At 42.9% G+C, this 24,055-nt stretch overlaps 1 protein-coding gene across 1 annotated transcript; it reads right to left on the reverse strand.

The window, feature by feature from the left end:
* Positions 1 to 926: 926 nt before the first annotated feature.
* On the reverse strand, positions 927 to 23,607 carry LOC132882147 (butyrophilin subfamily 1 member A1-like). Its single transcript, XM_060915416.1, has 6 exons — positions 23,399 to 23,607; positions 18,178 to 18,261; positions 17,695 to 18,051; positions 16,404 to 16,721; positions 2,538 to 2,579; positions 927 to 2,377 (listed from the first exon to the last, which is right to left on the reverse strand). Exons 2-6 carry the CDS (start codon positions 18,239 to 18,241, stop codon positions 2,304 to 2,306), a joined length of 855 nt encoding a protein of 284 aa, XP_060771399.1. The 5' UTR covers positions 18,242 to 18,261; positions 23,399 to 23,607; the 3' UTR covers positions 927 to 2,303.
* Positions 23,608 to 24,055: the final 448 nt, after the last annotated feature.

Below are 24,055 nucleotides of genomic sequence, written 5' to 3' on the forward strand. Positions count from 1 at the left end.
TTTGATGTTGAAGATCCTGAATCAGCTGTGGGGAAATCAGCTCAGTGTGGCTGATAAAAGTGTTTCAAATAGCGACTCACTTTCCCAATTCATGATCGAGATGATGATGATAATGATGATGATTATATCTCTGTGCTCCTCTGTGTGTTTCAGGTGATGATGATGATCTGATTCATAAGACTGATCTTTCAGACACACAGCAGTCTGCACACCCTGTACTCTGTGGGATTATTATTGTAATCCTATCGTGTGTGTGTGTGTGTGGCCTCTGTTCCAGTGAGCATCATCTCCACCTCTCTGTACTGTTCCACGCTACAAGGTGAGAACTAAAAGCTTTTCAGATCAATGTTCATACACTTCACCCTGTCTCACTCACACACACACACACCTTTATTTATTACACTTCCTGTTGTGCCTGGTCCTGCAGAAGCCCTTATACACCACTGCAGAATGAATGTGTGTAATGAAAACATTAGTTATTGTGAAAGGTGTGAATGCTGAAACAGTGTTACATCTGTGTGCTTGACATTGTTGATATTTTTTAATTCTCTTAATTTTCAGATCAGTGTTATTCCAGTGGGGACTCAAATGAGAAGGTAGCAGAAAAACACTCAGTGATAAAATAATGAAATGTAGTTGCTCAAAGTCAACACTGAGATCATGTCACTCTTAAAGCGGACTGAAAATACCACATTATCAGATGTTTTTCTCTCTGCAGGAAGTGGACCTGTCTGATTTGACCTCTGTGATCTACACAAGTGTCTCCTGACAGCCCAGAAAACATTTGCAGAAGTTTAGTCCTCTGTAACATGTAAAACTGAACTATGTGTAAAGGACAATGAGAAATAAATGGCTGATGCAAGCAATATCAACCCTATTTCCAGAAGTTTCCATATTTTTCAAAATGCAATAAAAACACAAATCTGTGATTTCGTTCTTTTATTTATTAAACTTCCTACTACTTTAGGACAGCACAATGGTGTAAGTGGTTAGCACGGTCGCCTCACAGCAAGAAGGTTCTGGGTTCAAGCCCAGCAGCCGGTGGGGGCCTTTCTGTGCAGAGTTTGCATATTCTCCCCATGTCTGTGTGGGTTTGCTCTGGTTTCCCCCACAGTTCAAAGACATGTGGCTAGTTTAATATGGGAAGGCCTTGAGTGAGGCACCTAACTCCCAAGTGCTGTTGGCATGGCTGCCCACTGCTCTGGGTATGCATGTGTGTGTTCACTGCTTCAGATGGGTTAAATGTAGAGAGGAATTTCACAAGTGTGTGATGAATAAAGTTGTGCTTTTTTACATTATTATGTACAAAATACCCAGAGCAGCCTGGGGAGCAGGTGGGGATTTAGTGCCTTGCTCAAGGGCACTTCAGCCATTCTTGCTGGTCCAGGGAATCAAACCAGCAACCTTTATGGTTCCAAAGCTGCTTCTCTAACCATTAGATCATAGCTTCCCCCATGGGCTGATTTGAGTACCTGTTCCTTTAAATGATAATGAGTCACTGCTCACCCCACCCCCTCTTCCACCAGCCAATCAGGTCACACTTTCCTCATAAATATTCATACACAATGGCAGTTCTCAAACCATGAGTGGAGATACTCATATGTGGGGGTGGGATTATTCTAATGAGCTCTATTTGTGACAAAGAAGGAGAGCCAAATCTGAACATCTTGTTGAAACACGTTTTCTGAAATATGCAGCCCAAAAAGAAACAGACTTGGTCTTATTTCAGAGTTTGTAGGTTGGCAGGCTCAAGATATCGGAGCACAAGCTCTGAAAAAGTGAGTTTTTCCCAATATGTCCCCTTTCAGGGTGAACACACCTCCTGAACTTTTCCAGCTTCTTTATACTGAAGGAATAGATTACAGGAGTGTATTTGGCTCGGTATCAGGAAGTTGCAACCTGTTCAAAAGTAATGGAATAAGAACCGCTATAGACAAAACAAATCAACAACAAATGTAGGCACCTCCACTAAAACACACAAAATAGATACTGGATTAAAGAATAGATAAAGTAGACAGAAGAAGCCAGCACCTGTTACGAGCTCTGATTTGTATAAAGCTCTTGGTCAAACTGAGTCTCTCTCATGTGCTGATATTGTAGTGTTTCAGCTTCACAGCTTTATGTGGAGATCAAACAGGAATGTGCTGATGGACCTCACAGAGGTATGGCTGTTAAAAATTTAGAAAACATACACTGAAATCTTCCTTGTTTCTTTTTCCTTTTTCCTAACTGAGTTGATTCTGTACTGTGGCTCTGTTGGGCTCAGAGACGTCTCTGTACTCAGAGATCACACTGATGTTTCCTCAATGCGAGAAAAGAAACACAAGGAGGGAAATGATGAGGATCAGCAGGCGAGGGCAATTTATTCCAGCTTCACCTGGAGATAGAGAAATACTTTATTCTAAACATTATTATCAAATAAAATCTTAAATGGTACCTTGGTAGAAATGTGATAAACTTTGATCTGATAAAATGTCAAATATAATGGCAATCCTCATCATTTATATTTATTTAACTTTGGTTTGATATTTACTCACCTGAGTTAGATTGTGTGTCTTTTTTACCCTCTTCAGGTTTTTCTGTAGAGGAAAAAGGAAAAAAATGTGAGACAAGTCTCTCGTTCACTCCTCTCTCCTCTACAGTTATAAATATTTCTACTTCATAACTTCAAGAACACTGAAACGCTTATAAATGATACAGTCCAGTGTTTCTCCCAGTCTGATCCTGCATTTTAAATCTCTTTTAAGATGAGTCAATATGTCCAGGACAGTGAACCTCAAACACAATAATAAATAACACTTAAAAGATCAAACACTATTGTTTGATTATAAAATAACAATTATGTTTTGTATGCATATTTAAATAGAAATGTATAAGTAGTACATTTAGTGAGGTTACAGCTAATCAATTTATTCATAAAAAGCTTACACATCATTCATTTACAAAAAAAAAACCCAAGCAAACAAATGAAACAAAACCTCCATAACGATTTTTCTCCTATCATGTTTTTCTGAAATGGAACAGACTTTCCTGGAAAATGATCACGTATTAGTCACACACAGGCAGCCATTTTAAATATCCAATAAATACCTGTGGCTGCACATTTTAAATTAATGCTACACATTTGAACTTAAATCTGGAGTCTATCCAGTGTGCAGTAAGGTGAAGCAACAACACTGGGTGAACATCTAAAATCAAAATGTCAGCAGTAAAACTGACTGCAGTCCCATCTGTAAGATGGATCTTACAAGTGCTCATGAACATTATTGTAAAAGTCCTGTATGGCAGTGAAGTGGATGATGTCCTGCAGCTCCAAAAGCTCCAGAAGTTGACATAAATGTCCATTCTCTACAACAGGGACTAGCTGGACTAGCAATAAGTTCAGCGAACGTCTCTGTAATTTCTCTTGCCATGTTGTTTTGAGGAAACGTCTCTTTGAAAATATCCTCCAGTCTTTGTTGCTTTGGAGAAGTATTTTCTTGAGTGACCTGCGTGAACTTGCTGTATTCCTTCAAATGTTTGACCATATTGGTTGTATTTAAAGTGCCTCTGTTGGTATTTCGTACAGTGCATGTGGCTGTTGTGCTATTTTTGTTTTCTATTTTTGAAACAGTTCCACACCGCAGATGTTTTATGACATGTGAGCTTCTTATAACGTGTTCTACTGTTGCATGCTGTAGAAGTTGTGGACTTATGGCCCTTTTCCACTACCCTTTTTCAGCTCACTTCAGCCCAACACGGCTCGCGTTTCGACTACCTCAGAGCAGCACGACTGAGCTCACTTTAGCCTTACTCAGCACCCAAAACTCGCACGGTTTTGGAGTGGGGCTGAAGCGAGCCAAACCGAGCTGAGTGGGGCTAGGGGCATGAGTAGACACTCCCCTGTGCACTGATTGGTGAGGAGGAGTGTCCTCACATGCCCACACACGCCCCACAAGCACACTGGGATCCACCATCTGTAAACACCGTAAACCCGGAAGAAGAAGAATTACGACAAATTATGCGCCTTGCCTCATCTATACGCTCTTGCCAGTATCTGTGGGCGTTGTCGGTGACAACAAGCCACAGCACCAAGACCAGCAACACTAACGACTCCATGTCCTCCATGTTTATTGTTTACTATCCGGGTCGTGAGACTACCGCTTAAAAGGTCACTGATGTCACTGTTTGCACCGCATAACAACATCACGTGACGTCCACCCACTTTCGCTAACTCCACCCAGTGTGTCCACCCACTTCCAGCCAGCACGGTTCAGCGCGGTTGTAGTCCAAATGCAACGCCAACAGTCCCACTCAGCTCGACTCAGCCCAACTCAGCACCGCACAGCTCAGCCCAACTCAGCCACGTTGGTAGTGGAAAAGCCCCATTAGAGACAGTTACAAAAATAAAAGAAAACAAAGCAATGAGGCACAACCCCAAATCAGAAAAAGTTGGGATTGTATGGAAAATGCAAAAAAAAAGAAAAGAAAGCATCAATCCATCCATTTTCTTCAGCTTATCTGAGGACAGGTAACAGTGGCAGCAGGCTAAGCAAGGTATTCCAGGCGTCCCTCTCCCTAGCAACGCTTTCTAGTTCCTCCTGGGGGATCCCAAGGCACTCCCAGGCCAGATGAGATATATAATCTCTCCAGCATGTTCTGGGTCTACGTAGAGGTCTCTTCCCAGTTGGACATGCCCGGAAAACCTCCAAAGGAGGGCACCCAGGAGGCATCCTATTCAGATGTCCGAACCACCTCAGCTGACTCCTTTTGACATGAAGGAGCACTGGCTCTACTCTGAGATCCCTCCAGATGTCTGAGCTCCTCACCCTATCTCGAAGGGTGAGCCCAGCCACTCTACGGAGAAAGCTCATTTCAGCCGCTTGTATTTGCGATCTCATTCTTTTGGTCATTACCCAAAGCTCATGACCATAGGTGAGGGTTGGAACGTAGATTGTCTGGTAAATTGAAAGCTTTGCCTTCCTGCTCAGCTCCCGCTTCACCACAATGGATTGGTACAATGCCAGCATTACTGCTGACGTTGCCCCAATCCACTTGTCCATCTTACGCTCCATTTTACCATCACTTGTGAACAAGACCCCAAGACACTTGAAGTCCTTCACTTGGGGCAGTAACTCACTCCTAACCTGGAGGGAGCACGCCACCATTTTCCAGCAGAGAAGCATGGGCTCAGATTTGGAAGTGCTGACTCTCATCCCAGCTGTTTCACTCGTGGCTGCAAACCATCCCAGTGCTTGCTGAAGGTCATGCTCTGAAGAAGCCAGTAGAACCACATCATCTGCAATAAGCAAAGATGCAATTCTGAGGTTCCCAAACTGAACACCCTCCTCACCCCAGCTGCACCTTGAGATCCCATCCATGAATATCACAAATAGGATCGGTGACAAGGGGCAGCTTTTGTGGAGTCCAACACCCACCGGAAACATGTTTGACTTTGTGCCGAGAAATTGTACACAGCTCACACTTTGGTTGTACAAGGACTGGATGGCTCATAGCAATGGCCCCAATATGCCATACTCCCACAGTGCCCCCCACAAGAGCCCCTGGGGACATGGTTGTAAACCTTTTCCAAATCTACAAAACACATGTAGACTGGCTGGTGATACTACCATGAATCCTCCAACAACCCTGCCAAGGTAAAGAGCTGGTCCACCGTTCCACGGCCAGGACTGAATCTGCATTGCTCTTCCTGGATCTGAGGTTCGACAATCATTCAGAGACTCCTTTCCAACACCCTGGAATAAACTTTCCTGGGGAGGCTGAACAGTGTGATACCCCTATAATTGGAGCACATTCCCCAGTCCCCCTTTTTGAAAAGAGGAACCACCACCCTGGTCTGCCACTCCACAGGCACTGTACCTGACCTCCATGTGACACTGAAGAGGTGTATCAGCCAAGACTGCCCAACAATGTCCAGAGCTTTCAGCATCTCAGGGAAAATCTCATCCACCCCTGGCGCTTTGCCACCAAGTAGCTTCTTGACTGCCTCAGTGACCTCTGTCAGGGATATGGGTGAAGGTTCTCATGAGTCCTCAGACTCCACCTCCTCCAGGGAGGACATATAGGATGTGTTCAGGAGTTCCTCAAAGTGCTCCTTCCACTGCTCGACAATATCCCCAGTTCGGGTCAGCAGTTCTCCCCAGCTGTACACAGCCTGAGGCAAGCCCTGCTTCCCTTTCCTGAGTCACTGAATGCTTTGCCATTCCTTCAGGCCAACCGAAAGTCCTTCTCCATGGCCTCCCCAAACTCCTCCCACACCTGGGTTTTTGCTTTGTTATGGCCAATCCATGACAAGCTCAGAAGTCCAACAACAAAACACCACTCGGGTTTAGATCAGGCAGGCCGTTCCTCCCAATCACCCCCCTCCAGGTTTCTCCATCATTGCCTATGTGAGCATTGAAGTCCCCCAGGAGAACTATGGAGTCCACAGTCAACACCCTTTCCAGGACACCACCCAGTGACTCCAAGAAGGCTGAATATTCTGCATTGCTGTTTGGTGCATAAGCACAAAGAACAGCCACAGTTTCCCCCCCTCTGAAAAATTGCCACCTTAATATGGCAGAGGGGTTTGGGTGTCCTGGTGAGCCTGGGAGATGTGCTGTCGGGGGTGTTAGCCCCTGGTAGGGTCTCCCAAGGCAAATTAGTTCCAGGGGAGGGGCCAGACTAAGAGCAATTCATGAGCCTGATGAAATGGCAGCTGCAGCACCTCGCCTGGGAGTGGGAAACTGGGGCCTCCTCCTGGAGTCAGACCTGGGAGGGGAGCTCACCAGTGAGCATCTGGTGGCCGGGCCTTGGCCCAGGGGCCTGGCTGGGCATAGCCCGAAGAAATTACATGTAGCTGCCACCATGTGGGTTCACCATCCGCAAGAATAGGCACTGGGTCAGGTGTATTGTGAGCTGGGTGGCAGGCAAAGGCAGGAGCCTAGGCGTGCTGATTGTTGGCAGCACAGACTAATGATTGGGACAGAAAGAGAAAGTAGTGATTTCTAAATTGACTTTGACTTGTTTTCCATTGCAGACAGAATGAACCCAAGGTATTTAATGTTTTGTTCATCAACTTCATTTCATTTGTTAATATACATCCATTCCTGCATTTCAGACCTGCGGCACATTCCAAAAAAGTTGGGATGGGGCAATTTAGAGCTAGTAATGAAGTAAAACAAATAAATAATGATGTGATATGAAACAGGTGACTGTAATCATGATTTGGTACAAAATCAGTATCCAGGAAAGGCCTAGTCTTTGAGGAGCAAGGATGTGCTGAAGATCTCCAGTTTGTCAACAAATGCATGAGAAAATTATTGAAGTGTTTAAAAACAATGTTCCTCAAAGAAACATAGGAAGGGATTTGGATATTTCACCCTTTATGATGCATTAAACCATTCAAGGAACCTGGGGGAATTTCAGAAAATAAAGGGTAAGGGCTCAAGTCTAATCTGAGCACCTATGATCTCCAATCCCTCAGACGGCACTGCATCAAGAACCATCTGTAGCTGATAGAACCACATGGTCTCAGGATTACTCTGGTAAACCTTTATCAAGCTACAATACGGTGTTACATCCACAAACACCAGTGAAAACTTTACTGTGAAAAAAGGAAGCCTTATGCTAACTGTGTCCAGAAGTGCCGTCAAATTCTCTGGGCTCGGAGGCATATGGGATGGACTATCACACAGTGGAAATGTGTATTGTGGTCAGAAGAATCAGTATTCCAGGTCTTTTCTGAAAAAATGGATGCCGTGTGCTCTGAAGACTAAAAGGACCATCCAGACTGTTACCAGGAACAAGTTCAAAAGCCAGGGTGTTTCATGGTATTGGGTTGGGTCAGTGCCCTTGGTAAAGGTAACTTACACTTCTGTGATGGAGCATTAATGCAGAAAAGTACACTGAGATTTTGGAGGAACATATGCTGCCTTCAAGACGACATCTTTTCCAGGGAGATTTCAATGAGACAATGCAAAACCACATTCTGCACACATTACAAAGACCTGGCTGTGGAAGAAAAGGGCATGTCCTCTCTGTCCCCAATAGAGAATGTGTGGAAAATTTAGAAATGAAAAATATGACAATGACAACTCTGTACTGTTGCACACCTTAAGACTTGTTTGCAGGAAGAACGGGGCAAAAATAACACCTGAAACACTTCATCACTTGGTATCTTCTGTCTATAAACATTCTTTAAGTGTTGTGAGAAGGAACAGAAACATTATAAAGTGGTCAGTCCTTTACTGTCCAACTTTCTTTGAGTTGTGTTACAAGAAGCCATGGCCCAATGGTTAAAGAAGCAACTTTGGGACCAAAAGGTTGCTGGTTCAATTCCCTGGGCCTGCAGGAATGGATAAAGTGCCTGTGAGCAAGGCACAGAACCCCCAACTGCTCCCTGGGCATATTGTATGTTGCTCTGGATAAGAGCACCTGCTAAATGCTATTAATGTAAGAAAAGTGTTTATTTTGGAAATAAAAATCACGAGGCATAACATCAAATAATGTGCTGTTGTGTTGTTTTGAGTGCAATACAGATCAAATATTATTTACAAATCATTTTTATTTTTAACTTCACTTTCAACATACCGTCCCAACTTTTTCTGATTTGCGGTTGGAAATAACAGATATGGATTAGACTTTAAAAAACAAACAAACAAACAAAACCATCTCAATCCATCTGAATGTGGCTGGATCAACTTTGATACCAAAACGTCACAAAACCCTTCGAATCATAACAGGACATCCCTAATATATCTCAAATTTATAATAGAGTGATCGGATTAAGAACCATTTTAATACTTAATCAGCTCATGTGGCTTTTAGATGAGAACTGAACTGACATCATGCTACACTTCAAAAGTTAAAAAAAATCCTTTGTGTGACACAAATACTGTAACATCCATACATTATCTATGGCCACTTATCCTGTTCTACAGGGTCGCGGGCAAGCTGGGCCCATCTCAGCTGACTGTGGGCGAGATACACCCTGGACAAGTCATCAGGTCATCACAGGGCTGATACAGAGACAAACAACCATTCACACCTATGGTCAATTTAGAGCCACCAATTAACTTAACCTGCATGTACTGTGGGGGAAACCCACACAGACATGGGGAGAACATGCAAACTCCACACAGAAAGACCCTCGCCAGGCATTTTAAAGGTCATAGGCAACGGTCGGAGGTGAAACGTAGAATATCAACCTTATTGTGTAGAAGAATGACCCAAAAAGCGAATTCAATCTTTCTAGTGTCTAATTTGCACCCTAAAATAAAAAAAAAAAACGGTTAAAAATATACTGTTTTGCCCAATTTCCGAAGGTTTGTTTACATCTCACTTATGCGCACTTTCACCGCCAGGGGGTGTCGTCGTGAGGTCATTTAAGCCAAACAGACTGGGAGCAGCCCTGTGTTTACTTGTGAAACGAGCACACGTGTACAGACTTTGGTCGTGAGAGGTTGTGTAAAATGTCTGAAAGCGATAGCGATTTTGAAGTAGGAACTCTCCAAATTAAATATCGAGAGGTGAAACCATATATGTATGAACTTATGGCTGTTGCGAAACAATCGGTGAATGTGGCTTACTGGTTTGACCGTGAGGCCTCGGAATCGGACAGCGACTCGGCCGACTCTGATCGCGGTGACCCCAGACCTCAACAAGACTCGCGCCCAAACCATTTATCCTGGTAGTTATGATAAATTCCTACGTTCATCATAATACTAAATAAGAGCCCTTTTGAAGAATAATTAAACCGCCCTCCCTAGTAGATATTGGTAATGATTACTGGACAGTGCGCTGGTAGGCCACATTAGCCTGCCATCCGCGGCATTATACTATTTATAGCCTACTCTAAGTGAGGAAATATCCCTTTGTCTCATTTCCACAATGATTGTACAGGATCTCTCAGGATTCTTGACTTGTCAATTGCAAGCAAAAGTAAAAATGTTTACCTCCAATCTTCTCCTTTTTGCTTGAGCGTTGCTGCTCCGTTTCTTCTTTGACTGCTCGATTTTGTTTCACGCGCACAATCCACTCTCTCTGCCTCGTCTCCTCTTCCGGAAAAAAACAACTCTCTTGCCCCGCCTCTTCTCCTTTTTCGGAAAAAGCCAACCCACTCGCTCTGCCTCTTCTCCTCTTTTGGAAAAAGCCAACCCTCTCGCTCCGCCTCTTCTCCTTTTTCAGAAAAAGCCAACCCACTCGCTCCTCCTCTTCTCCTCTTTTGGAAAAAAACAACCCTCTGGCGCCGCCTCTTCTCCTCTTTCGGAAAAAGCCAACCCTCTCACTCCACCTCTTTTCCTTTTTCAGAAAAAGCCAACCCATTCGCTCCACCACTCATGGTTTTCCCCAAAGCGTTTTAGCGTATCGGGCCCAATATGCTTGCTCTGTCTGCCGATACGCTTAGTCGCTTTAGTTAAAATCCGATACACTTAGATTTATACCGATACGTTAAAATTTCCTACCAACAAGTAACTGATACATAGGAGAGCAAATAACAGATCAATTTACATACTGATTGATATTTGTGTTAAACAAGCGGTCTTTTTTTCCAATGTTTGTATTGATTCTGTTAAAGTAATATGTCCACGTGGTATGATGTAAACAAACTGTAATCTGTTGGCTACGTCAAGATCACGTGTTCAAACCGTCCAATAAAAATATCGAAAGAAAACGTCAAACATCCCAGAAGTTTCCGATTCATTATAAGCGATATCATTGGCTGCCGATGTTGTCCCCCACCAGACAGACAAAGCCGACTGACTTTAATAAGCTAGGAGAAGACTCGCTGGACACTTTGATCCACATCAGCATGGATGACAGCGAGATGGACTATGAGAGGGCTGCCCAACATTGGGCCAAGCAAAAGCCAAGGAGAATTAATCTGCTTTACAGGAGCAGAAAACTTAATTAATTAGTTTGGGTTTGCAGAAAGACTATGTACTTATAAACACTCTCACGAAGTGAAGTTGTCCAAATGTGTCAAATATAGCATAATTTCAAATAATAATCATAAGCAGTTTTGGCAGCGTGATGTCACTGGGATCCATTTAACAAAAGGCGGATCCGGATTATTCTTTTGTTAAAGGCTCACAGTGACATCACACTGCCAAATACGCTTATCATTATTATTCGAAATTATGCTACATTTGACACTTATTAACAAATTCCCTTCATGAATGTTTTTATAAATACATAATCTTTCTGCAAACATAAATGTATGAATTAAGTTTTCTTTTCCTTTAAATATGTTTTAATCTTAATCTAGTCCATTTAATAAAGTGCCAAAATTTAAACTTTATAATATGCAGTTGCTTTACTTTTCAGTGTCTCATTCTCATTATCTCTAGCCGCTTTATCCTTCTACAGGGTCGCAGGCAAGCTGGAGCCTATCCCAGCTGACTACGGGCGAAAGGCGGGGTACACCCTGGACAAGTCGCCAGGTCATCACAGGGCTGACACATAGATACAGACAACCATTCACACTCACATTCACACCTACGGTCAATTTAGAGTCACCAGTTAACCTAACCTGCATGTCTTTGGACTGTGGGGGAAACCGGAGCACCCGGAGGAAACCCACGCGGACACGGGGAGAACATGCAAACTCCACACAGAAAGGCCCTCGCCGGCCCCGGGGCTCGAACCCAGGACCTTCTTGCTGTGAGGTGACAGCGCTAACCACTACACCACCGTGCCGCCCGCAGATGTAATGACTTTTCAGTGTATCTTAGTTATACATATATTATGATAATTGCATCAGAAACATCCTAAATCATTACAGTTATAGTAATACAGCAACTTATTTTACGGTGGCAGTTCTGAGGTTGGGCGGCACGGTGGTGTTGTGGTTAGTACTGCCGCCTCACAGCAAGAAGGTCTGGGTTCGAGCCCCGTGGCCGGCGAGGGCCTTTCTGTGTGGAGTTTACATGTTCTCCCCGTGTCCACGTGGGTTTCCTCTGGGTGCTCCGGTTTCCCCCACAGTCCAAAGACATGCAGGTTAGGTTAACTGGTGACTCTAAATTGAGCGTAGGTGTGAATGTGAGTGTGAATGGTTGTCTGTGTCTATGTGTCAGCCCTGTGATGACCTGGTGACTTGTCCAGGGTGTACCCCGCCTTTCGCCCGTAGTCAGCTGGGATAGGCTCCAGCTTGCCTGCGACCCTGTAGAACAGGATAAAGCGGCTAGAGATAATGAGATGAGTTCTGAGGTTGGGCGGCACGGTGGTGTTGTGGTTAGTGCTGCCGCCTCACAGCAAGAAGGTCTGGGTTCGAGCCCCGTGGCCGGCGAGGGCCTTTCTGTGTGGAGTTTACATGTTCTCCCCGTGTCCACGTGGGTTTCCTCTGGGTGCTCCGGTTTCCCCCACAGTCCAAAGACATGCAGGTTAGGTTAACTGGTGACTCTAAATTGACCGTGAGTGTGAATGGTTGTCTGTGTCTATATGTCAGCCCTGTGATGACCTGGAGACTTGTCCAGGGTGTACCCCGCCTTTCACCCGTAGTCAGCTGGGATAGGCTCCAGCTTGCCTGCGACCCTGTAGAACAGGATAAAGCGGCTAGAGATAATGAGATGAGATGAGTTCTGAGGTTCAGATCCCTTTGTGATCAACAGGAGGTCATGATGATTGAGTCTCTTCATTGTATTGCATAAGATGGAGCAAACCGCTGTTCATATTTTCATGCACATTTTTGTTACAACACTGCTTGATCATAGATAATTAAGTGCAAGGTATCCCCATAGATTTTCAAATCTATCATATACCTAAGGAATCTATAACAAAACAGTTTAACTTGCATGTTGAACTTTAAGGTGAAATTTCAAATGTGTTTACATTAATACTATTTAGGTCAGAAATCATTGAAGCACTGGTAAAATCTATCCTATAATCATGGATCTAAAACCTCTCAGAGACCCTGAAAATGCACCTGAGAGCATCTATTTTCAAAAAATTTTCCGGGGGAGCATGCCCCGGACCCCCCTAGTTTCACTTTGCGCCATTGGCGCTCAATTGTCTGTGTTTTATCAGGCCAGAATTTAGGGCTTTAATTTTTTCGAGGGAAAACACTGACCACTTTTCCTTTTTCGGAAAAAGCCAACCCACTCGCTCCGCCTCTTCTCCTTTTTCGGAAAAAGCCAACCCACTCGCTCCGCCTCTTCTCCTTTTTCGGAAAAAGCCAACCCACTCGCTCCGCCTCTTCTCCTTTTTCGGAAAAAGCCAACCCTCTTGCTCCGCCTCTTCTCCTTTTTCGGAAAAAGCCAACCCACTCACGCCGCCTTTTCTCCCTTTTCGGAAAAGCCAACCCACTCGCTCCGCCTCTTCATCCTTTTCGGAAAAAGCCAACCCACTCGCTCCGCCTCTTCTCCCTTTTCGGAAAAAGCCAACCCACACGCTCCGCCCCTTCTCCCTTTTTGGAAAAAGCCAACCCACTCGCTCCTCCTCTTCTCCCTTTTTGGAAAAAGCCAACCCACTCTCTCCTCCTTTTTAGAAAATATGACCACATCATGCCTGTCTTATCCACACTGCATTGGCTCCCAATCAAATTTCGTATTGATTATAAAATACTACTATTGACCTTTAAAGCACTGAATGGTCTCGCACCACAGTACCTGAGTGAGCTTCTGCTCCTCTATGACCCGCCACGCCTACTTAGATCAAAAGGTGCAGGCTATCTGCTGGTACCTCGTATAGTGAAGGCTACATCAGGGGGCAGAGCCTTTTCTTGCAAAGCCCCACAGTTATGGAACAGCCTTCCAAGTAATGTTCGGGAATCAGACTCAGTCTCAGCATTTAAGTCTAGGCTGAAAACATATCTGTTTAGTCAAGCCTTTTGTTAATGGTGTTTATGAGGTAAAGGTGTAGCTCTCGAGGGTCCTCAGACATAGAGTGTTTTGGTAAACTGGGATGTATGGATGCTGTCAGTCCCCACTCGCTTGCTCACTCGAGTTTGTTGACGGTGTAGTGGCTGGCTGCTTTATGTCCCGGGGCTCCCTCATGCCTGTGTTACCTTCTGGCTCTCTCCTTTTAGTTATGCTGTCATAATTGCCGGAGTCCCTGCTTGTACTCGGTGCAATATGTATACTGCTCCTACTTATTCAGGTGACATTGGGCATACCTAACAATTTGCGTTTTCTCCCCTCCCCCCAAATCTGTCCCTCTGAATTACATGGCGTCAACAGGAAATCTTTTGGTGGAGAGGGTGGAGACCTCGACTGGCTATCGTAGCCTGCAGGGAATCGGCCGTCAGACTTCTGTCGCATGTCCCAGACCCGGTGAAATGTAAGTGAATTGTCTTGGCCAGCCCTAAGGGTCCCATCTGCATCTCATCATTGCTGAGGAGTGTGCTCCCATCACCCAATCAAGCATCCAGCCAGAGCAGGTCATGATATATTTTTTTACCATATTAACATGCCATTGTTGTGTGTTATGCCTGATGTCAAGACTCTTGTCTCTGTGAGCCTACCACACAGACTTAATACTTGTCATTTTTAGGGCATACCTAACGTGTTTTCTTTCTCTCTCTCTCTCCCCCCCCCCCCCCAATCTGTCCCTCTGAGTTACATGTTGGTCCTGGGATTGAGATGCTGGCCTCTTCTGCCCCTCCGGCCTGCTTGGTCCATCCTGGTGCCCTGTGTCTGGTCGGAGTTTTATCGCATTGCTCCTGTGAAGGACGGCCCCATGAGGATAGTTGAGGATTATACCTGGAGGATGCTCTGGACTCTTACAGTAATGCTTTTATGGCTGAGGACTACAGTTGTCTTGCTAACTTTAGGACTGCAGTTATCATGAACAGTTTTGCACTCAAGTTTCCATCAATGAAGAGCTATAACATCAACGAAACTGTCTTCATGTTAAAACTGTTAATATTATAGTCAGGCTGTCTGTTGTTGCCCAAATGAGGATGGGTTCCCTTTTGAGTCTGGTTCCTCTCGAGGTTTCTTCCTCATGTCGTCTGAGGGAGTTTTTCCTTGCCACCGTCGCCACAGGCTTGCTCATTGGGGATAGATTAGGGATAAAATTAGCTCATGTTTTAAGTCGTTCAAATTCTGTAAAGCCGCTTTGCGACAATGTTTATTGTTAAAAGCGCTATACAAATAAACTTGACTTGACTTGAGTTTCTTGGAAAAGGTAAAAACTTCTTCCTGAACTGGTCCTGTTGTTACAGTTCACTGCACAACAGTAAGGCATAGGGGTTTCTCTTTGGAAATTCCTGAATGCACGTCTGCACTCAAGCCGGACAGCAATGTCAGTAACCGGAAGTGGACTCAACTCAAGCGGTTTGTTTGGCTTAAATGACGTCACGCGCCGAGTGGTCACGGAAATAGCCGAACGGAAATTTGCCACGATCCGCGCTAACTTATTTTAATTATTACTTATTAATAGTGCTGTCAAGCGATTAAAATATTTAATCCCGATTAATGTCGCGACAGTCATAGTTAACTCGCGATTAATCACAATTTAATCGCACATTTTTGTCACATAAAAAAACATTGTAATTCTCTTATCAGCATAAAAAAGTGCATGGGCTTGCTTTGTACCAATGTTTTTTTTTTTTATTGCAAAGCATAACACGTCTTCACACCGCCACTGCAAAGTGAAACCTAAGCCGAGCACCGGCACGGGGCTAGCAAGAGAACCATGAGTGAAATGATCTACTGTTGAATTATCCATCTTTTTTTTTAATCTCCGTTGTTCGTTGATAAATATTGCATTGAATCTGATCTTTACTGTTTCAGCTCACTTAGCACATTTTGTACTTTTACACTTTCTGCCTGTTGATGCGTCGCGCTGTCCAATCAGAGGCGGCCAAATTTGCATATTACAGGAAGGATTTCTGGGATAGCATTGAGTTTACAGTTCAGAGGGATCTGGCTTCTTTAGACGCTGTCTTCTAAAAACTGAATGAATATTTAAAAAGAGCCAAATTAGCCAGTCTTTTGAACGGCTCTTTTCAAAGAATGGATCACAAAGATGCGGGTCCCATCAAAGAGCCATAAATCCCATCTCTACTAGCGCGCCCTGCCCGCGCTGGTTCTTTGGGGGAGGAGGGCAGAGGACTCTGGCTGTGCAGGGCGTGGCATTACAGTCTAGCTGCTATCGGTTTTCTAAGCGAAGTCGCTGTTCCAAGTTCCTGGCAGTTTCAAAAGCTTATGAAAAACCTACATCATCATGTCACAGAGCGTTAATCTCGCGATAAAAAAAATTATCGCCGTTAAAATTGAGTCAAGTTAACGCGTTAATAACGCGACATTTTTGACAGCACTACTTATTAACAATACTTCTTGGGACCAGAAAAAAAATTACAGAGGGTTTTTTAACATATAAAGTTTCAAATGTGCATAAAATTAAAACCGTTGCCTATGAGCTTTAAACTTTGTGTCCTGATGTGTGTCATACTCAGGATCATCTGAGACTAATCCACTTACCAGAGACAGAGAGTTTAACTTTCTGGACCAAGACCTGTTCCTTTGTGTGTTCCACGAGCATGGAGCTTTTATAGATGGCTTCATCAGTAACACTGACGTTCCTCAACACCAGAGAACAGTTTCCTTTACGCAGCTCGTCCTCAGGAACGTCCACACGACCCTCATATCCTTCACCTGGAAATGACTCTTTACCCATTCGCTCAAACACAACCTTAGAATCGATATACCACTCAACATTAGGTGTTTGGATGGACGGATCTCTCCATTCACACGGCAGGACAGCTGTGGAACCCACTCGAGCTGATATGATCTGCGGGTCTGTAGAGATGAGAAAACCTTTTAGGAAATTATCTTATGTGAGGAACATTGTGCTTTTATTTGTTTTATGAAACTAAATGCTCAAACACACAGCTGCTGAACCATAAGATATAAAGGCAACAAATATAACCTGAGGAATTTTTCATGATTCTTCTTTTTCATGCAAAATGAAAGATGTGAGTATAATGTAGTATAATGCAGTAATATAACACAGTAAAATAATGTAGTTGTATAATGTAGTACTGTAATACAGTAGGATAATACAAGAGTCGTAGTATAATGCAGTAGTAATGTTGTGGATTAACTCATTAGAATTTTAGATGTTAATTTTTTGAATATACAACAAAGCAGTTTTACAGTAAAGAACGTCTTTAGATACGGTGTCTTGCAAAAGTATTCATTCCCCTTGGTCTTTGTCCTATTTTGTTGCATTACAAGCTAGAATTAAAATGGATTTTCGGGGGTTAGAACCATTTGATTTACACAACATGCCTACCACTTTAAAGGTGCAATTTCTTTTTTTATTGTGACAAAAACAATAATTAAGATAAAAAAAACAGAAATCTGGAGTGGAACTACAGCATCTTCCTCAACTCCTGATAAAACCTCTTTATGGCTCTAACAGGCTTTGTGTCTTTGATCGACCGCTTGCTCCGCCCACATGAAAGTAAAAACCTCTCGCTCAGGAGTTTAAACTGTTGCGTCCTGCAGGATCTCAGTCCTGATGCTCACCTCTAATCTCAACCAGATCCCTCTGAACCTTTCTGACAAGCTTTATCAAAAATAAAACCCTGCACCTCTTACTGATGTCTGTGTTTGTGTGTTTTTCTAACACATCATCTGTTCATTCTAAATAATGTATTAATGCGTCCCTGCAGTAGATGGTGCTGCTGTTCCTTATTTCCAGCTCTGTGATCTGATTCGCTGTGACTTCTGTAATTAGTTAATATTTTACACTGCGGGATTTACTTACCAACTGAGAGTTTAACCCTGCTGAGTACTTGTGGGGGTGCTTTATTTCTGTCCACGTGTTCCATCACAAAAGATTTGTAGACACTATTACCAGTGGCACCATCATCAGTGATTCTGACGTTCTTCAGCACCAGAGAACAGTTTCCTTTACGCAGCTCATCCTCAGGAACATCCACACGTCCCTTATATCCTGAATCTGCATCTGTACTGCTATTGCTTCGCTCAAACACAAGCACATTATCGATGCGCCACCGAATCAGTGATGTTTCTGTGAACGCATTCTTCAGTTTACACGGCAGGGCGACTGTGGAACCCACTTTAGCTGATACAGTAACGTGATCATCTGCACTGATGGAGCCTGTGGAGGGAAACAGTACAATCTACATTATTTGTAGCATTTATTTTTTATTTGTAGCAGATATATATTTTTTATTTAATGTTCAGAAATGATGTGCTGTTGGTCCTATAGAACCTGCTCACTCACCCACACAGGCAGCGAACCATAAGATGGAAATATAAAGGAGAGTCATGATGCCTGTAAGACTCATGTGGAGTGTTTACAGAGTTTCTGAAGCAAACAAACAAACAAACAAGCAAAAGCAGGTTATAAACAAAAGTGTCATTACATCTGCGGGCGGCACGGTGGTGTAGTGGTTAGCGCTGTCGCCTCACAGCAAGAAGGTCCGGGTTCGTGGCCGGCGAGGGCCTTTCTGTGCAGAGTTTGCATGTTCTCCCTGTGTCCGCGTGGGTTTCCTCCGGGTGCTCTGGTTTCCCCCACAGTCCAAAGACATGCAGGTTAGGTTAACTGGTGACTCTAAATTGACCGTAGGTGTGAATGGTTGTCTGTGTCTATGTGTCAGCCCTGTGATGACCTGGCGACTTGTCCAGGGTGTACCCCGCCTTTCGCCCGTAGTCAGCTGGGATAGGCTCCAGCTTGCCTGCGACCCTGTAGAAGGATAAAGCGGCTAGAGATAATGAGATGAGATGAGATGAGACACAGTTGTAGTGATATTACACATTTACTACACATGAGTCATGATTTAATTTCAGAGCATGTTCACCTAAACCCAGTGATTTCAGCGCTCTTATAAAATTATTCCTCATCACACCGTACAAGATCCCAATAAACTCTGCTCTGAAATCTACAGCAGACTGTGTGAGAGTGTGTTCTCCACGTCAGATTATCTGATGAAGATCCTCAAGCAATAGGCCTGTGATTAAAGAAAGTTATTACATTCTTCTTAGATCATAGCGATAAGGAAATTAGCTCGTGCAGAAAACAGACTCATGTAAACACAAACTAGTGCTCGGTGTAATAGTGGCAATTTTATGCCCTGAAAAAAACATCAGAACTCTTTTATTTAAAATCCCACGTGTTTCGATGCGTCTCACAATCAGCTCTGAATCTGTTCCATCAGTTCGCCGTCCTCCTCTGGGTGGAGTTTAGACGAGTGTCAGAGCAGCGCTTATGAACTTCTAAACACAGAGAGAACTTTGCTGTGGACTGACTTTAGTCTCAGTGGAACGAATGTGATGTGGTGAGAACGAGTGAGATCACTGAGTGTAAAGCTGCTTTAACAAATGTTTTTCTACCTGATGCTTTGTTTTATTTGGGAGATACTTTCACTAAAATCAACTCATTTAATTGAATAAACATTTTATTTCATTAAATAAACATAAATTACCGTATTTTCCGGACTATACGTCGCTCCGGAGTTTAAGTCGCATCAGCCAAAAAATGCATTATGAAGACGAAAAAAACATATATACGTCGCACCGGACTATAAGTCGCGCTTTTTTGAAGGGTTATTCTATCCATAGAATCTGTGATTGTATCTGATAAGCGGCGCGTGGTTACTGCGCGACTGCATTGTTTATTTAATAAACGAACAGCTGAGCAGTGATAACGCGCCCTTTGCCCTGTAAGCAGCCTAGTCTGATTATTTTAAATATCTACTACTATCTTTAATACTATCACTATCGTTATTACTAATAGCCTATATTATTATTATTATAACTAATATTAGTAGCCTATTACTGATGCATTAATCAGTTTGCTTTTAGAATATTTTTACCGGTAGGGCTTATTATCGCCCCATGGCTCTTTCATCTGTGTTATTAAAGCTGTAGTCATCATCGAGGAGTGTCATTCTTCATTTTTGTCGAATTTTATTTCATTAAATCAGAGGTCAAGTAGGCTATAGGTATATCATCTCCAAAGACAACCGTCTAGTGAAAAAAAAACAACCACCGCTTTTAAATCCCCTACTTAAATCCTTAAAAAGAGTAATTTAACTCATGTCTTGTGTGATCTGATCTCCAATGGTGAAATAAACCGGTTGTGATATGAGTAGTCTGTTATTTTAGAAGATAAATTTAATATATAATTTAATATATAGCCTAATAAAAATAATATTTTATAACACATCACGACATATTACTGTCTGTAACTGTTCGTCACTAAAGCGTTTTCTAAGATCATAATGTCTGATATTATTATTATTATTTTTTTACACACACAATAGGCGCATGTGCGTAAAGTTATAGTAAACCATCCCCCGCCTTTTTTTTTTTTTTTGAGTCGCCGGACCCACCCACCTCCTGCGTTCCGGGACCTCCCACTTCACAAATTAAGCCCTGCCTAAAATCACTACATAACTTATTTAAATAACTATAGGCCTATCATTAATAATAAAACACAGGTCAATCAAGTTTATCAAGCTGGCGATTTCACTCCAAATCAGCAAATCCATTGAATTCCTCATCCTCGGTGTCGCTTCTGAACAACTCTGCCAACTCCAGCGGCAGACGAAGCGCCGTTTCCTCTTCTTCTGCGTGGCTGTCGTCAGACTCAGCATCAGCTCCAGTTATTCCGCGGTGAAAAAAAAAAAAAAAACATATATACGTCGCACCGGAGTATAAGTCGCATGGCTAGCCGAACCATGAAAAAAAGTGCGACTTATAGTCCGAAAAATACGGTAGGTCAAAACCAACAGTAAAATTGCTTAAAACTGCAGTGTGGATTTGTGCAGAATACAGATTTGTAATTATTTATTGAGTAAATGTGTCATTTTAACTATAGATTAACCAGTGCAAGATGTTTGTGCTCAGTCTTCTAAAAAGCCACAAATTCATCCCACAACATGTCAGTCAGAAATGAATATTAGAAAAGAGGGGAAAATGAAACAGAAGCGTACAGGGTTGGGTTTCCTAAAAGCCTTTTAACACCAAGAGCTTCTTTAACTGCCTCTTAAGATCCAACGTTAAGCTGGTTTTCCAGAACACCACTGGTACCAAATTAGTCCTTTAGTTCACTCTGGTTATGATGGACCTGGATCACTCTTTCACAAGAAAGAATCTCTTTAAGATCTCACTCGCAGACGAATACAGAGAATGCGCATACGCCTCTGAGGGACTCTCACAGTCAACAGGCAGAGACTGTTGTTGAATCTGCAGCCTGTATTCAATTATGTTTCTTGTACATTGCAAGAATATTGAGTTAATTAGGAAATAAATATATGCAGAACATTATGAATATATTTCTATATGTTATGGAATTAAATATGGATATCATGATGTCACACTGATATTGCCACATTTTAATCAAATTTAACTCCATTAGGTGAGTGATTATCTCATTTAGTGTCAGAAATGAGACAAATTTCTGTACTTCTAACATTGTACTATTAGGGTAAAACATTGCCAACTTGGCATTGTGGAGAACAGTTGAAATAACGATGGCTGCACTCCAGCAAATCCACTCTGAAACTCCACTTGTCTGACCAGCAGGTCTAGTTTTGCCCATTTAAGGCCCTTCTGCTCCTGATGGTGCTGCTCCCTTTGGTCATGCAGGTCTTGGAGTAACTGGAGTGGCTCCTTCTCAGTGTTGAGCAGCTCTCAGCTGGACTGACTGGTCCAGCTCTCAGCCAGCAGGACTCTGACTGCCTGTAGACTGGGAATCGGTCAGCCGAGAGGGTCCAGGGGATGAGGAGGCAGTGGGGTGGGGCCATGTGGGTGGGGAGTCACTGTGGTCTGGGGAGGCGGAGGCAGGTGGTGTTTAGATTCCTCCTTCCCATAAACATCGATGCTTCCAGGTCTGCCCTCTGTGGCTGTTTTCCCCAGTATTGCAAGGACCCGTTCATCCTCTTGGGTCAGGGGAGCCACAGTGGACACGCCACCACTGGTCACCCTATCCCTCTCTCCTCACTTCTGCTCCCCTCCACTTTGATTGGCTGGAGAAGTCCTGCCACTTTTTCCTTACTTCTTCTGCACTCTTGATTGACTCTTGATTCTGCACTCTTGATTAAGCTCTTGATTGGGTGGTAGTGAAATGAGCGGGCACATGGAAAACATTTTACTGAAGTATTTAGCTTATTATTTGCTCATTCTTTCATATGAACATTTGTTCATTTAATTAAACAAATACACTTGGAATAAAAAATATTATTGTCCAAAAATGGAAAAATAGTTTAAATTATTTATTATATTTTATATGTCCATCCATTATCCGTAACTGCTTATCCTGTACAGGGTTGCAGACAAGCTGGAGCCTATCCCAGCTGACTGTGGGCGAGAGGCGGGGTACACCCTGGACAAGTCACCAGGTCATCACAAGGCTGATGCACAGAGACAAACAACCATTCACACTCACATTCACACCTACAGTCAATTTAGAGCCACCAATTAGCCTAACCTGCACGTCTTTGGACTGTGGGGGAAACCAGCGCACCCGGAGGAAACCTACACAGACATGGGGAGAACATGCAAACTCCACACAGAAAGGCTCCCATCAGCCACTGAGCTCAAACCCAGAACCTTCTTGCTGTGAGGTGACAGTGCTAACCACTACACCACTGTGCCACCTACGGTTATATATGTAATAATGATACAATATATTATCACGTTTTAAGCACTTTATATTTCATTGGTTTTTGGTTAAAAACAAATGCCATGTGACATCATCGACTGGATTTAGCCACTACTAATGCGATTAGAAACTACTTTACGAATGCTTTTCATGAGCACGCATGTTGCAGAACTTTTACAAAGAGTTCTTCCTACAAGTGCGTTTGGAAAAACCAAGTACAGAGACAAAGTTTGTTGCTTAAGAGCATCTTTAAACTCGTTCTTTTAGCCCTAAAGTGTTGGGAAACCCACCCCAGCACTGTTTGGCCATGAAGTCAAATGGAAGGGAAAAATGAATGAACAAAATCCAACTAGTTTTCATGAAACAATGCCAGGAGCTAAAATCCTGCTCTGTCACTAAATTACATCATTTCTGATGATTTTATTTGGTACACAGTAAAGAGGCTACAAAAATACATCTTTCAGTTCACATCTGGATCCGTGACTCTGTGTTTTTCCCTGTAAAGAATAATTCATGGAGGAATCAGGAAGAAGTCAGCTTTTTTTTTATACACGAGTCAGAGTTTACTGGTGATTTTTCTCCTTGAATACTTGATATTTATTCACTATTAGGTGGATGTTTGCAACCTTAATGATGAATTTCTCCCTCTTTAAAAGTAATTCTGACTCAGAAATGAATAATATGCTCTTAGAGGAAGTTCCCTCCAGTAGGATTCACATTCTACTGTCGGGGAAAAAAAACATACACACTTAAGGACAGTCATTGGTCGTTTAAACTATTGAAAAGACAGTCCATAGATTTAAATAAACATCGATAAGAATTCAAAACTGAGCCTTACCCTGGAGATGGAAGAAGATTTCCTGTGATTTAGAATGAGTTAAAAAAATGTTTGCGTTTAGGAGCTTCTGCTGTCAGCCACTGTTATCAGAACAGTGGCTGTAATGGCATTCATGCTAGGACACGTTTTCTCTTTCTCTTTCTCATGTGTTTATGGGAAGGACATACAGGTCCTGCATACTGTTGGGTTTGGAAGAGAATTTTCACTGTCTATTTGAGACGGCTGAGTATCTCATTCCCCCAATACCGACCTAAAGTTTATTTTTATGTTTTTGGTCCAAAAGCAAATATTTAATGGACAGTATGTCTTTTAATGTGACATGCATTTTTTTTAAAGCATTTTATTTTTGAAAGTTTTTTTTTGACGAGTTAAGACACAGGTAAAGACAGCACACAACAAACAACATAAACCACAACAAGACAGCATCACAACACAAACTACATCTACAAATACTGCCAGTCCATTCAAGATAAGCATCTCAATAAGTCAGTCCAACAAATGATAGAAATGTTCTTTAGATGTCAGGAACTGTCCATGAGGTGAAGGCCAGAAGTGATCAGAGAGGTCCCAAAGGCAATGTCCCAGAGTGTTTTTTATATTCAAAGGGCAGGAAAACAGCAACTATACAAAAAGGTACATTATAGAATACTCAGGTGT

This window comes from Neoarius graeffei, chromosome 2 (genome assembly GCF_027579695.1).
Source record: "Neoarius graeffei isolate fNeoGra1 chromosome 2, fNeoGra1.pri, whole genome shotgun sequence".
NCBI classification, from domain to species: domain Eukaryota; kingdom Metazoa; phylum Chordata; class Actinopteri; order Siluriformes; family Ariidae; genus Neoarius; species Neoarius graeffei.

Bases quoted from the DNA above. Each gene is read 5' to 3' on its own strand.
- LOC132882147 (XM_060915416.1), bottom strand. From the start codon at position 18,241: ATGAGTCTTACAGGCATCATGACTCTCCTTTATATTTCCATCTTATGG. The intron at 16,722-17,694 runs GTAAGTAAATCC...TCATCTCTACAG, and splicing joins CAGGGTTAAACTCTCAGTTG to ACCCGCAGATCATATCAGCT. The intron at 2,580-16,403 runs GTAAGTGGATTA...TTTCCTCTACAG, and splicing joins AGTTAAACTCTCTGTCTCTG to AAAAACCTGAAGAGGGTAAA.